General features: G+C 40.2%; 1 protein-coding gene across 1 annotated transcript; it reads left to right on the forward strand.

The window, feature by feature from the left end:
• The first annotated feature begins 6,232 nt into the window (after window positions 1–6,232).
• Window positions 6,233–15,658, forward strand: wfs1b (Wolfram syndrome 1b (wolframin)). The gene is made up of 10 exons (XM_031758083.2): window positions 6,233–6,444; window positions 7,741–8,136; window positions 10,553–10,629; window positions 10,812–10,956; window positions 11,067–11,240; window positions 11,329–11,409; window positions 11,544–11,704; window positions 12,577–12,813; window positions 12,900–13,018; window positions 13,165–15,658. The coding sequence occupies exons 2-10, from the start codon at window positions 7,743–7,745 to the stop codon at window positions 14,711–14,713; spliced, it is 2,937 nt and encodes a 978-aa protein (XP_031613943.1). The 5' UTR covers window positions 6,233–6,444; window positions 7,741–7,742; the 3' UTR covers window positions 14,714–15,658.
• Window positions 15,659–15,848: the final 190 nt, after the last annotated feature.

Below are 15,848 nucleotides of genomic sequence, written 5' to 3' on the forward strand. Positions count from 1 at the left end.
ACGTTTAAAACATCTCGCTCTGCTAAATCACTTGTGGGCCGGTCCACGTAGCACGTGAGATCCAGCCACATGCGCAACCAGCACTTCTAAATACAGGAAGGTTTAATTGGAATGTGCTAAGTGATGCATCTTTGGGGGTGGGGTGGGGGGGTGACCTGAATTAATTACTTAAAAAATATTATTATTTATATTTGATTGTTGAGTTAGCGAATTGATTTCCTTTATTGTATTACCGTTCAGTTAAGGTAACTATTGAAATATTTCTCGGTTTTGTTTTGTTTCATTGAAGCGCGATAGATTATTAATGTTTGTTTCTCCTCTGTTTCAAAGTTGGTCTGATCAGCCTGCACCAAAGTTCCCCTTTGCTCTCTGTTTGGTAAGATTTTGGTCAGTTTGAGCAGTTAGTCTGTTACATAATTACCCTGTGTTGTCATTACAACTTGAATTTAGTCTTTATCTGACCTCTTTGTAGAGTCCCCTATTATTTTACTGATATATATAAATATATATAAATAAAATTTGCACTTGATTGAGTTATTAAAGCTTTTCAGATAAAGATTATTTTTTCACTATTTCTTATGATTTGACCAGGTGTTTAATGAAAATACAAACATGGATAATTTTCATAGCACTAGTGTTTGAAATCAAGTAATCAAGATGTTTTTTAACCTTTAATTAGAGCCTTAACAAAAACAAATACTTAAGCTGCCAGTACTGACATTTTTTCCCATTTCACCGGCTCAAAAGCACAATTGATGAGAACCATTGACCAACAGACATTTTTACAACAATGGGTTGCCTGTTTCTTTGGTATTTCATGACAAATTAGGGAGATAGAGCTCAAGAGTTGGTTCCAAGTGTTAAATATTAAAGTGGTTGCTGGTAAATGGGGACTGTGTGAATGCAGTGGGAGGGGAAAAAAGATCTATTTGAGGTTTTTAAATTTTTTTTTAAAGAAAGAATGCTTTGTTAAGCTCAACGAAAACCCAAAAATCCATCTAAAGTGGATGACGGCCTCATGAGTTGTGGATTTATAAAAAGAAAACAGTCCACTCTTCAGTCACATCTTGACTTACTGACGTGACTCTATTCAAAGTTTCCATTGCACAGCCCAAACATCTGAGCTTAATACCACACACAGACTCAACGTGCATTTCTTTAACATTTCATCATGTTAGCAAAGTTATAGTATCGCATTAATGGTTGAGCCAGAGGCTTAATTTAATTTCTACTTTTTAATTTGTAAATTGAAGTTCTGCAAAGACAAATATCAAAGTTTTTACTTGGAGCCTGTGTTTTTGTTTTGTATTGTGAACGACAGGATTATCAAGAGCTTTCAACAGGAGTGTGTGTGATATTTTCCCTTCATTAGTTATCAGAATGAATTCATTTCAAATATTTGCTTATTGGGACATTACGCCAGATAATAAGGAATACACTTAAAAAATAGAAAAATGAATATTATTTTCAGACTCATTATCCTTTACATCTTTATAAGGCCAAAGTTGAGTATCACTGTCTTCTTATGTGTTTCCAAGTTTATTTTCTTACTTTTTAACACACTGTTTCTGATTAATATCCTTTCATCATTTCACCTTATGAGCCCAAAAATCCTTTTACAATCAATTTAAGCGTTTTATTGATGCTTCTGAATCATCCTTTGTGCTTGTTTTGTATTATGTGTTAATTTTTAATTATAAATTTGATGGTGTTGATAATTTTCAGTATATTTCATTTAAAACCTACTGTGCTTCTTACCGTGCTTCATTGTATGAACTAAATAACCTTATCATACAACCTCAGTGTGTTCAATAGTGTTACTGTGATGCTCTAAATGAAGTAAATACATGTGTGTGTGGGTATATTTTTTTTTAATTCTAGGACAATATGACTTGTCAGATCACAAAAGTAGGTGAAATACTCTGATATTATGACAGTGGCGTGAGTGTGACCCAGTTTCTAGAGACTGCATTACTTACGCACAGCTGCCTGTCTCTGCCTCTCCACACTGTGCCTGCCTGTCTGCCATTCACCAGCGGGGCCACATACATGCATGCTCACAGTTTTCTGTGGCAGCAACATATGCGGCCCATTATTTCAAGGCACAGGAAGTGGAAGAGGCAAAACACACAGTCCATAAGGAGTTTTAATTGTGTACATTAGTCTTTGCCTGTGTCGTGACCTATTCAGAGCTGTCACGGATCATATTTGCATGTACAGGACATTTTAGAGTGAGATAATGCAGGCAAAGCAGATAGGGTGAGTTTGGGGTATTAGGGTGCACTCCTGTCATGCTCCTGCTCAGGCCAGCAGACACGCAGATGGAGTGATTAAAATAAAAAAAACAGCAACGAAAAATATTAAAATAATTGTGTGTTTGGTTTTATTTCGGTGAAGCATTGTCTGACGGTGCAAATGCATGTGAGAGATCTGTAATGATTGTTTCTGTGAATTGATTTGCCTGAGGTACTTATTTTTTTTTTTTTAGCCAGCATTATATTTTTTTAGTCTGTTTTTGTACAGTGCCCACTCTGAAAAAACAACAGGAGTAGAGTTCAAAGAAACAGGATAAAGGAAACTTTTCCTTTTGACGTCACTCTAACCTTGTGATTAGGTCTTGTGAGTTCTCATCCTCAGATAAAGGCCCGATTTGAGGTGTTATTATATTCGGGTGATATAATTGGTGATAATTAAAGTGTTAAAGTGATGGTAGATTAAGGTTAAAAACACACTGTAAGCTGGTCTTGTGCCTTGACTAGAAGAAAAACTGTACTGCCACAAATGTAAAGGTTTCCTCTTAACTAACTAAATGTTAAATCAGCTTATTTACATTTCTTTTGTCTGGTTATGAGAAACATTGTAAAGTGGGGAGTCACTGCTTTTATTAACTTAACATAATCATTTTAGGTTCTCGGCATATCCCTGAGAGCTGTCCATAATAAGCTTAACATATTCATGACTGTGTGCAGATTAAACTTTTAGAGATGGCTCTTAGTATTCAGGGGAGCCCTAAGAATCTGATGAGGAATATATCAAACTACTTAGTTGGTTATGCAGGATTTAATGGAAACACACACGCAGTCACATGACTGGTGAAACATTCACCTTTTAGTCCATGTCTGCAGCCATCCACTAAACTGACCTATTTAACACAATGTAAACTCGAGTCTCCAGTGCTCGTGCTGACGTAACACTTTCATATGAAGGTAATTAGGAGTCCCAGGCATGACTCACTGCTGTTAGTCACTAAAAATCAGAGCCTGATGTTCCATGTCTATTTCCAAAACCTTCATTCAGAATATGAATGAATGACTTCATCGGTCTTTAAGGCGTTTGACCTGCTAAAGCACTTTCAAAGAAAGTAAAGGAGATTTTTCTCGTTGACCATCTAGCCAAAATACGATATGTTTAATGGAAAAACTGCTTTCAAAAGCACTCAGATGTTCCACTAGAAAGCCCTAGTATTTAAAAGCTCAACAAATACAGTGCGCCATTATAGCCACATTACGGGGAGTGTGAGTCAGCCACAGCAGTTATTGTGTTGTTATTGTTTTTGGGGTGGAAAAAAGTTTAAACAATGTGTTGCACAACTTTTCAGTTTGTAAATTGAACCTCTGACATTAAGATAGAAATCTTACTTTAGAGCTTGTATTTATGCTATGCACTGTGAATTACTGCATCTAAAATTACACTAAATTCTACACCAGTATGGTGGCGTTTTTATCTATTGAGACAAAGCACATAATATCAAGATCAACAGCCAAGATCTAAACAGTTACAACTAAAACTTGTTTCCATGCAATTATTTCTGCTGTCATTGTGTAAGTGCTGTGTTTTCCTCCACCCTTGTTTCTCTCAAGGCTCAAAATTGGCAGATCAATATGTGAGTTCTGCCTGAAGCTGAAAATTAACCCATGGGAAGGAGTTGAGTTTTCCGTATTTAAAAAGCCTGTTGGAATTTCCAGTGATTTAAGCACGTTGAGACTTTTTGGAGTTATATTAATCCAACTGGTTCGTGTTTCAAGATATTTAGACAGTGGCCCTGTATGAGAGTTGGATTACTTACTTTTAATCCTCAACGTGAAGCGGATTGCAGGACAACATGTTGCTTGCCTGTGATGTTGTTTATATATTCCTTATCAACAAATGCTACGTGAAGACTATGTGCTTTACAAAAATGTACCTTGGGTCTTGTATTTGACCAAAGTATCAGCTGGATGCAGTGCACCAAGTACAGCGGCCCATTTCTCCACAGAGAGCAACTTCAAAGGTCAAAACAGTGACTGGGCTGCATTTGAGTTAGAAATACTCACCTTCACTCCAGTCAGTGTCCGTTCTCATATAACCCTTCTGGTTGCTATGGTTACTGACCATACCTCATCTCCTACTCCTACTCCTCCTTCTCCTCAGATCTCTCTTCCTGTGAGAGTCATTGGGTTTACAGGGGGAGTCCGTGGGCGAAGCCTCTATTTTACATACAGAGACCTGTTACCTAGACACAGAGGAGGCGATTCAAGTGCATCCTGGACAAAATCTCTAAGTGCCATGTTGTGTCATGTAACCGTTTCCAATCACAGCAGCTGCATGAGAAAGTTTACCAGACAGAAAACATAATGGGGAGTCTCCATTGCTTGAGTTTTTGAGTCATTACTTCCTGGAGGGTATACACTGAGAGTGAGAGAGAAAGCAAGCAGACTGGAGTTATTAAGAACAGCCTGTTTCAGTGTTCAATTACCTCAGTAATTACCACATTTTAAAAACCCACAACTGTTGACTGTGACCGTCTCAGGCACGGGCAGTGCAGTCCTGACAAATCTGCAAAGGGGATTTGCATAAGAGATCAAAAGATCTGGACTCATAACAAGCTAAATAATACAAATAACTATCCAGAGCTGATTTGCTTAGTTTAGGAGAGACACATCTCTGAGTGCATGTGTGTCTAAGCCCATTTAAAAGACAGATTTCCTGATGTATGCAGATTGCAGGTGTGCATGTGAGAGACCAAAAGCACTGTAAGGGTCCTGCTTATCCTCTCAACTGGATTGTGTTAATCTACTAATCGAGAACCATTTACATAACTGCTTTAGTGCAACTGCAGTTAAGCAATTACTGCCCTCATTTCCATCTTTTCCCACAGTGTGCTATCTACTCTTGAACTTTCTACACTTGAACTTTAATCTCATTCTTTCCCCCCCGAGTCCCAATGTCTTTAAACTCCTTTAATTGTCTGCACTCCTTCCTTCCTTTTTTTTCACTAAGTGCCCTTCCTCCGAGCATAGTCTGAACTGAATGTTTTCCTTTTCTTGTCTGTTACTGAGACTCTTGCAGATCTTATAGTCTGATCTCAATCAACACGTTATTTTCACAGAATGAAACCTGCAAGATGTTTATTCCATTCCATTCATATATTTAGTGGCATGCTGTCACACTTTTTAAAAAATCTATTTTGTTACCTTGTAAATAGCTTGTCTGCACTCTATGTGTGGATCTTAATCTGTGGAGTCTGGATCAAATGATTACACATGCTTGTGGGACAAAACCTGATTGCTTAATTGTTTGGCGTAACACCTTACACTGGTATTTCTTAAATTTGACTTACAGTAAATTACACTATTTTTGTAAATTTCACAATCTATTTGGCATTCCTAGTATTGCATCTTTCCCTCATTACAGCATCATTCTTTATCATATCATAATAGTGATACATAATAAACAAAGGATTTAATCTTTGCTATATGGAGAAAGAGCAGGGGAAGAATTATGCTTCTAGTTAGAGTAAAAGTATTTAAATAAATACTAAAGAAAAGCACATTTCTTTTCTAATAATTTTTCTACAAAACAAATCCACTTCAGTTATCAAAACCTATACATTTAATTATGACCATAGCTAACTTTAGTTTAGTTCTGTGCTGCCATCTGCTGGTACAAAATCAATATTACGTTTTTGCGAGCATAAAAAATATACATCGATGAACGACTCATAAAAACAAATAGGAGAATTTAAAGGATCCTCGAGCTCCAAAATAGTAACTCGTTGTTAGACGTACTCCGTTGAACTCATTTTTGTCTGTCCTCATGCTAAATGAATTCTAACAAATGTTCTCGATTTATTAGTCGTTCGACAGTTGATTTCTCTTGACTTTAGGGTTATTTGAACTTCCTGCCACTGCAGCCAATCAAATCCTAATCAATAAAAACGAGCTTTCGGCGCTTTCCAATCACAGTGCGCAGAATGAAAAGTGGGCGTGGACGTGGAGTGGAGCAGCTGACAGACTTTCCGGCGCGTCGTGTGTGTTTGGAGTTTGACCACAAAAACCAGAGGACGTGGGGATTTCAGGGGAGATGGAAGAATGAGTTGGGGCTCTAAATAGTGAACAAACCGAGATATTCCCAGAAACAATTTAATCTGGAGGGTTTCATTAAACTGGTGTTGTCACGGGAAAGGTAAGCCGATATTAGAAGTGTTGAATGTCAGCGCTCGTTAGCGTTAGCTCCTAAAGCACCGGTTATTTCAGCTAACGCCTCCTGCCACATCCAATTGCTGCTGTCTTTTTAATATCAAATGCAGTAGCCCTATATATAGAAATGCCATTGTGTGTGTATATAGCGTTCCTTTTTGCCCCTAACTTTTATTAAGAGTGCTAAATTTAGTTTGGAAGTCCCCTTTATCGGCAAAGTTATTGTCACCGGAGCCCTGTCCTGCTTATCCAAGAGGGGCACCAGGACACTTGATTTGCAGTCATTGCACTTTAAGGATGTCATCTTCTCAATATAGCTACCAAGGGCTCGGTTAATAATATCTAAAATAGACTATAGACCTCGTAGCACACATCTGAACAAAGTTGTGTCTGGGATTATTTGGCCTTAATTAGTAAAAGGAAAGGAACTTTCTAAGATAACACAGATTTAAAAAAAAAAAAAAAATTACATTTGTTTTGGAAATCCGCCTGAGTCTGAGCTATGTGGCTGAGATCTGTTGGTTTCATCTGTAGTATGAAAGCAGCTTTTCTTTTGTAGTAATCAAATGACATATTTTACACCAGTGCACAATGTTAAAACCTATGAGAGGTTAACTGAAGAAAATTGAAAGTATTGTTATAACTTGCTGAGAAGTTTTGGTTGTGGTATTCATGTGGTTGACATACCACCTTCCTAAACACTTTGGGAGATCAAGCACACCCCTCCACACTTGAAAAACTAAACACACACTAAAAATCTAATTAAAAATTCCTCATGAATATTTGGCACGTACTGCATTCAATTCATTTTTATTTATATAGCACTAATTCACAACAACAGTCACACCAAGACACTTTATATTATATTGTAAAGACACTAGAATATTGAAAATAGGAAGAAACCACAACAATCACATGACCCCCTATGAGTAAGCACTTGGTGACAGTGGCAAAAACCAGGCTCAAGGAAGACAGCCATCCGCTGTGACTGGTTGTTTGATTGTTTTTTTCCCCCCAGTACAATCTCACTTTGGAGAAAACTCATGTGATGATGAGGGAACACAACCTTTCAAAACATCTGTTACTTTGCGACAGGTGCACTCTGTTAGCTGCTTGTCCTTGAACGTGCTTCATACTGTATATGTATTGCTGTTTTTCACACACTGCAGCATTACTAGTATCACCACAGTAATGTTTTGTTTGTAATCTTTCAGAAATCACTGGGATTGTGTTTGTTCCCGAAAACATTCCTAATTGATTTAAAATTTTGGTTTAATTTCAGCCATGGATCCTTCGCTAACTGCCAGTTCATCCGCTTCCAAACTGGACCCTTCGTCTCCTACCACCCTGAGACCCGGACCTTCCTCTCTCAGCTCATCTGTTAACTCAACTACGACAAATTCAAACTGGCCAAATCCAAAACTCACAATGCCAACACCTCCAGCCACACCCTCATCTTCTCCCTCCACTGCCTCCCCTCGGACTTCTCCAAATCTTCTTTACCGCTCTTCCTCCCTTTCCACACCGACAACGTCGCCTCTTCGGCAACCAATCAGGAGCCTCTCCCAGGGGGGCAGATCTCAGCTAAACGCCGCGTCTACGGGGAATCCCATGACCGGATCATCAGCTGCTGGAGGTGCTGCCACAGTTCCACAGACTCCTCCCACACCAGAGCAAGGTGAGAATCAAAACTGACCTTCGACCTTCACTTTGCACTTCTTCAGGAATCAGTGCTGCCAACACTCCCAGGTTACTGTGTGTGCGCGCAGTGCAGTGTTTCCATGACCACAGACATTTACCTCAGCATGTAAAGCAGCCTCTCCCTTTTTGCTGACCTGAAGAGAAGAAATGGTTTCACATGTGTTTTTCAAACTAAACAAATACAGTATGCAAGTAGGACATCTTTTGGTTGAAGGGGAATAGCACTTTTTATCTTTTTAAGGCCTTTGCAGTGATTTATATATTTAGCCTAACTGGTGTATTGTCAAATTTACCTGCTCAGTCATTTCATTAAGTAAACACTTTCCAGTTTCTTTAGCTGTCTAAAATAATATAATTAAGTATCTTAAAGTTCTGAATGTACTGAAAGTAAAACAGGGAGATGGACTGCACCACTATGGAAGTGTTTGCACACCAGGAGAACGAGCAGCAGCTGTTTGCTGTGCTAGATAAACAGTTATTTTAGGGCTCAGGCAGATGGTTAAAGTGTACGTGGCTTTACCAGCGTAAGTTACTGGATGCTTTACATTTTCTTCTGCTTCTTGAGACCCGCAGGCACAGGCAGACCACACCTTCACTCACCAGTATCACTTACAGCCCGCATGAGCATTGTGAATCTCGGAAAAGTGTTTCCACATCTGTTTTTCCTGCTGTTTGTTTTAAACAGAACAAACATGACCTCTTACTTTACGGGAAGCAAACACATTTTCAGTGTGAGATCCTGTTCCTTTGGAGAACTGGGATTTAAGAGTAGCAGAAATCATTAGCCAAAGGAAGATGATAATTAAACCAAGAGGGCTCTGTGGTATTGTCAGGTCTTGTCAAGGCCAAAGCTGTTTCTGGAAGGATCTGACTCATGTTCATGCTCTGGGATCACTGATGTCACAGATTGCCACACTGAGCTGGTCTCTTGTTTCTATTTTTGTTTGTTGGGAACATCTGCAGAGTATTTAAAAACAAATGTAGAGTAATAAGGAGTAGTTACTCCTTCGAAAAACCTGAAGCAAACCTAATATATTAAAGAGCTGCTTTTTTTTTTTTTTTTTTTTTTTTTTTTTTTTTTAGTGGACATAATATCAAGCTCCATATGTTTATTCTTGGACTTTTCTTGGTTAGCTCTGCATGAATTAGAGTTCAATGTAATTCATATTTTTCTTATACAACGTCGTTCATCCACTGTCTGAACCAAATTATTTTATCTCTCTTACCTTTAAGGCCACCATCCTCTGATTGGCTGTTGCTCTCTAACAGAAGGTTTAAACAGCACCCTGTGTGGGGCAGCTGCTCACTTTGAAAGCTGTGTCCCTGAAATGATCACATAGAGTGCAGCAGGGAGGCTTTTGTAAGACAAGCTGGAAGTTGGTGTCACTTCGGTTCCCTGGACAAATGGCATTTTTCTATAGGATTTTGAGTTAAGAAAAAAAAAAGCTTTATGAAAATAAAACCACTGAAGTCGTGTTAAAGACACTGGCATGTTTTGCTCAGCATTATTAACACAACTAACAGAACTTCAGTGGTGGTTCAATCATAACTGCTGCTGCCAAAAGTAAAGGGCTAGTATTAGGCTTCAGTTGGCGTGAAGGTGAGCATGACTGGTTAGCTTTCTGTCTCTCTGTGTTAGCCCTGTAAATGGACTAGCACTCTGTTACAGTTGGGATAGGCTCCATTGAAATGTCATTAAATCTGACATGTAAGACCTTCAAAATTCACAAATGAGATATTTGTATGTATATTATATGGTAAAACAACACATCTGAAAATGTTTAAAGCTCGTGTTAAATACACATCTTATTTAAATCCATCCATCCATCCATTCGCTTCCGCTTATCCTTTCCAGGGTCGCGGGGGGCGCTGGAGCCTATCCCAGCTGTCATAGGTCTTATTTAAATCATCTAAGTAAAACCTTATTCAAATCACCCATTGACTCTGAAACAATGGTACCAAAGGTCTCAATTAACTCTTTGCCCCTTGGACACCTAGTAGGGGGTAACCCTTAGTTTCTGTCATTATCAGGCCAGCTTCCAGAGCTTTCTATTTGGAATTACAAAACTAACTATCTGGTTAAAAACTGAAGCATTAATTTCAGCGTAACAGTTCTAACTTGTATTGTATATGCTTGCTAATAAAGATATTTAAAACTGAATAGGTTCTTGGTTTTTCCAAGGCTAGCCCCAGTAAGCTGTATAAGCACATGTCACCCTAACTGACCTCTGATGCACACCCAGTGCTCTGGAAGCGGGCCTGAAATACCACAGAAACCAATGATTTATAAAAAGAGAAAAACAAGGGTTACCTTAGTAGGTATCCAAGGGGGAAAAAGTTAAAGAGCCCTAAAATCTACTGGATGGATTTTGAAAATGTATTTTCTGTTTCAGAGGAGCCAGAGGAGGAGGTCAGTTTTGAGGATTTGGAGGAGAGAGCAAAGTCAGGTGATGCCAAAGCACAGACTAAGGTTAGTGACAATGATCATACTGCAGACACTGTGGACTTTAGTCGCCATATGGTGATGACAGAGCATATGAGCTAAGTAATTATACATTTTATTTTAGAGTGACATGCTGATAGGACGGACAGGTCACTAAGTCACAGTAATGCTTGTGTTGCAAGTCTAAAAGTCTGTGTGTGTCTGCACAGATGGGCCGCTACTTCCTGGCATTGGCAGAAGAAAGCGATGAAGAACTGAACAACTGCACAGCGGTCACTTGGCTCGTCCAGGCTGCTAAACAGGGCCGCAAGGATGCGGTCAGACTGCTGCAGCAGTGTTTGGCCTCCAGGAAAGGTATGACTGCTACTCTTAATGCACATCTTTTAGAAGAATGGAACCAGTGTGAAACTGGAGCCTGATTAAGCTAATGTTCGTCTGTGCATTCATCCTCATTTGTTCTTCAGGCATCACACTGGAAAACTTTGAGGAGGTGAAGAAGTTGTGTACAGAGACTCGTTTTGAGAGAGGAGTGAGGAAGGCAGCTCTGCTCATGTATTGGAAGTTAAACCCAGAGAGGAAGAAGTCGGTGCCCGTTTCTGAGATGCTAGAGAACGTTGAACATGTTAACACAGAGCCGGGTACGAGAGGAATAATACTGTATTTCAAATCATTTACATTTTGAAGGCATTCGTTTTTTAAATTATACTTTCTACCCTCCATCTGCAGACACACCAGTATCCCCTGGTCCACTAAACAGGTCTGCTAAGAAACAGAGGAGAGTCCTGGAGACTATGGTCACCAGTGAGGGTATGTGTGGTCTGAAATGTGTCTTCTAATGGGATTAAACATGCACAATTTGTCATTTCCCCAAGCCCAAAGTGTCCTACAGACCTGTCAGAGTAAAATAAAAGTAATAATGTTTCTTCTGTACTTCTTTGCAGCCAGTTCCCATGTGGGTCTTGATGACTTTGTTGAGATGACCAAGAAGTACGCCCAGGGTGTTGCACCCTCACCAGTTATGGCTGCTGCAGGAGGGGATGATGATGATGACGATGATGAAATAGTAGTGAAAAATCCAGATGAACTGCCCCTGCATCAAAAGGTGGTTTGGGGGGGTAGTGGTCTGCCTTTGTCATCTTCTTTTCACGCTCTGCTTGTCTTGAGTTTAGCAAATCTGTGAAAAAGTGAAACAAATTCTGCAACTTAATCAGCTTCGGTCCTGCTCGGTTTTCATTCTTTCAATATTAGCCTTTGTGGAAGAAAATCAATCATCTGATTATATTTCTAAATCATTTTCCATTCCTTTATGTGTTAATATTCAGTTGGAAGCTGGTTTATTAGACATAATAACAGCTCAAGCGAAGCTTCATCAGTCAGGACGTGAATGTTCACCTGACATAAATTCACCTGAAGCACGACCAGCTGTGCAGCCAAAGCTTCACCTGTGTAGTTGTCAGTTGATATGATCCTTCATTTAACAGCCAGAAATGATTCAAATACACTCACTAAATTAACATTAAAAGTTGCAGTGAAAATTTTAACCGGTCACAAATGATAATGTTTTTTCGGACTTCAGACTTCCGGTGAACTTCTTTTTCTTTTTTTTCTTCCTTTTTCTTGGGGGGTGTATTCTTAGCTTCTTTTGGACCAGATAATGAATAATAATTAATAGCTTCATCAAAAAGGGGGAAAAAAGCATCAGTTTTATAGCTAGTTTTAAGTGTTCAGGTCTAAACTAAACTGATTTTCTCAGGATCATCTGATTAACTAGATCTGGGCCTTTCCACCGTCTTTCTAAAAAAAAAAAAAAAAAAAAAAAAAAAAAAAAATTCCCAAAGAAACACATTAAATCGCCTTCAAGTCCCACAACATCACCAGAAAAACTTTTTTAGTCATTCAATTTAAAAAAATTTTTTGTTTGTCTGATTCCATCTCTGCGACGTACTGATTCTGTCTTCCTTGTTGTTTTCCCAGCTGCTGAAGTTTCCTCTGTACGCCCTTCTCGAGATAAAAGAACATCTTATCGACTGGGCATCACGAGCAGGCATGCAGTGGCTCAGCGCCCTGATCCCCACCCACCACGTTAACGCACTTATATTCTTCTTTATCATCTCCAACCTCACAATCGAGTTCTTCATCTTCATCATCCCCCTGCTGGTTTTCTACCTCTCGTTCTTCTCCATGATCATCTGCACACTGCGTGTATTTCAGGTTTGTCACGATGTACTAGATGTATTTAGTGATTTCTGATAATGTAGTACCTTTGTTTTATTAAAACAAAACATTTCTTTCTACAGAATTCCAAAGCGTGGGAAAATTTCCGGGCTCTGACGGACCTGCTTGCTCAGTTTGAACCTGGTCTCGACCTGGAGCAGGCTGAGACAAACTTTGGATGGACGCACTTGGAGCCTTATCTGTAAGTCTACATCACTCAGTTGCCAGTTTTACAGTTTAATAATGTAAAGATTAGCTTCAATTTGATCTTTTCTTCCTTTAATATTACCATAAAGAAGAATTGAACTGCTTCTGCAGCGGAACAATTACTTTTTTTTGTTTTCTCAGGTACTTCCTGCTCTCGGTGGTCTTTGTGGTTTTCTCCTTCCCTGTAGCTGATAAATCCTGGATCCCCTGCTCAGAACTGGCTGCGGTCGCTCTTTTCTTCACCATTACTGCCTTCCTGAGCCTTCATGCCTCAGCTCAGCTCTTCGCTCGTAAAGCCCTCGTCACAGAGGTCCTCTCTGGAGCATGCTCCCTCACTCATTTCTTCCCGGAGTCCCTGTGGTTCCTCCGAATGTTCGGGAAGACTTTCATCACTGTGCCTCTTGGAGATATTGTGGCATTAAACCTGGGGATGCCATGTCTGCTGTATGGACACCTTGTCTATCTCCTCTTCCGTATGGCCCAGCTGAGAGGCTTTAAGGGCACCTATCTGTGCTTGGTGCCCTACTTGGTTTGCTTCACCTGGTGCGAGCTTTGCTTGGTGTTCCTTAATAATGCCTCGGCAATAGGACTTATCCGCACATGTGTGGGCTACTTCCTCTTCCTGTTTGCCCTTCCTATACTTTCACTGGGTATGGCTGCGATGCTCATCATCCAGTTAGTGCAGTGGTTTCTCACCCTGGAGGTCACCAAGATGGTGGTCACACTGACTGTTTGCTTTGTGCCGGTAGTGCTGAGGCTTTGGACTCGCTTCAGCCTCAACCCCATCAAGGTGTTTCGGTCTTTGTCGCGGAGCAGTGTTGTCAAGCTCATCCTGGTTTGGCTCAGTGCCGTGGTGCTCTTCTGCTGGATGTACGTCTACAGGTCTGAGGGCATGAAGGTGTACAACTCCACCCTGACGTGGCCGGAGTACAGCAACCTCTGCGGCCCTCTGGCCTGGAAGGAGTCCAACATGGCCCAAACCCAGATTCTCTGCTCTCATCTGGAAGGACATCGTGTCACATGGACGGGACGATTCAAATATGTCCGTGTGACCGACATTGAGAACGGGCCGCAGTCGGTTATCAACCTGCTGCCTTTATTTGTAGGGAACTGGATGCGGTGCCTGTACGGTGAGCCATATCCTCTGTGTGACGACTTGAAGAATGCGACCGCTGAGCCCCAGCCTCTGCCCGCCCCAGCTCCTCCTCCCGAAGATCCCCTGTGTAAACTTAAAAAACTGGCAAAGCACGAATGCCACGTCAAACGGTTTGACCGATACAAGTTTGAAGTTACAATGGGCATGCCGCTCGAGAGGAAGACCAGGAACGGGACGATCATCGAGGATGAAGACGCCACTAAGGACATAGTACTGCGGGCTAGTAATGAGTTCAAGTCTGTGCTTTTACACTTAAACACTGGCAGCCTGGTGGAGTTCAGTACCATACTGGAGGGGCGTTTAGGCTCCAAATGGCCTGTGTTTGAACTGAAAGCCATTCACTGCATGTCGTGCGGCGACGCCCGCCTTCCCAGCCGCAGACAGTACAAGATTGAACATGACTGGAGGCGTACGGCTCAGAATGCCCTCCAGTTCGGTTTTGACTTCTTCTTCAACCCCTTCCTGACTGCACAGCTCGGACAACACACAGAGACGGAGACCGAAACAGAGGTTGTGACACAGCAGGGAGGATAGACGAGATGGTTGGGGATAATACTGTCATCAGTGAAGAACACTAATGATTTTTACCCACTGATCTTAAAAGAATCGGACTGCAATATTTTTGAGTGTCTTACTGTAGAAAAGTAGACGGACCTTCAGATATGTGATCTATCGAGTGAGTGAGTGAGTGAGTGAGTGAGTGAGTGAGTGAGTGAGTGAGTGAGTGAGTGAGTGAGTGAGTGAGTGAGTGAGTGAGTGAGTGAGTGAGTGAGTGAATTCTTATAGCTTTTGAGCCAAAATGCGTGACTACATATAACGAAGAAACAGTTAATGCTAAAAAACAAGAAGCACACAATAATGTGGTTTTTAAGTACTTTACTGCCAAACACCACATGAGGAAAAACGTCGTGTAAACCTCGCTGTGTTCAGCTTCTTATAAACATTTCACCCGGTTTAAGCTAATCATCGTAAGTATAGTAATTACATAATTTTGATTTGTTACTGGATGCTATGCAAACACTACATCTGCAAATCTTTCTGTATGTCGTGACTTTTTGTGGCCAAAATCATCAGCGTTGATCTTCTGCACTTGCCTTGTTAAAGTGCACTCGCATCGTTGTGTAGCTACCGCTGTTGAAGGCAAGGTTGTCATATAGATATGTTTTGCCTATAATTATGTAACGTACAGTTTGTCCATACAGATTTCAAGTGCCTTCTGAAGTATATTATTTGGGAGCGATTAGACTAAATTAAGTCTCTAAGAGCTCTGCTGCATCAGAGCTTTTATTTATTACAGAACAGTTAACCAGGTTCGGCTTTCTTTACCTTCATGTCTTTCTTCCCTGTATTTGTTGTCATCTCTGCTGTGCAGGGACTTAATATATTGAACATTTATGATCCCAGAGTGATGATGTGGTTTAAGTTAGGTTGTCACTACTTTTTTCTGTACTGTGTCCTATAAATATTTTAAGAAATCAAGTGTGTGTTGCAGTTTTATTAAAAAATCATTTATATTTTACTGATCTTTAGACACAAAATCTTAGCCCTTCTTATGTAATTTATTGGATTTTTCTTGCATTAAACACTCACTGGCCAATTTATTAATCATATCTTGCTAGTACCCTGGACCTCCCTTTTGCCTTCAGCACTGCTTTAATTTTTCATGGCA

The sequence above is a fragment of the Oreochromis aureus genome, linkage group 2 (genome assembly GCF_013358895.1).
Source record: "Oreochromis aureus strain Israel breed Guangdong linkage group 2, ZZ_aureus, whole genome shotgun sequence".
NCBI classification, from domain to species: Eukaryota; Metazoa; Chordata; class Actinopteri; order Cichliformes; family Cichlidae; genus Oreochromis; species Oreochromis aureus.

Excerpts from the sequence above, each read along its gene's own strand:
- wfs1b (XM_031758083.2), top strand. The coding sequence starts at position 7,743 with ATGGATCCTTCGCTAACTGCCAGTTCATCCGCTTCCAAACTGGACCCT. Across the intron at positions 10,957-11,066 it reads GTGTTTGGCCTCCAGGAAAG|GCATCACACTGGAAAACTTT; the intron begins GTATGACTGCTA and ends TTTGTTCTTCAG. Across the intron at positions 11,410-11,543 it reads GACTATGGTCACCAGTGAGG|CCAGTTCCCATGTGGGTCTT; the intron begins GTATGTGTGGTC and ends ACTTCTTTGCAG.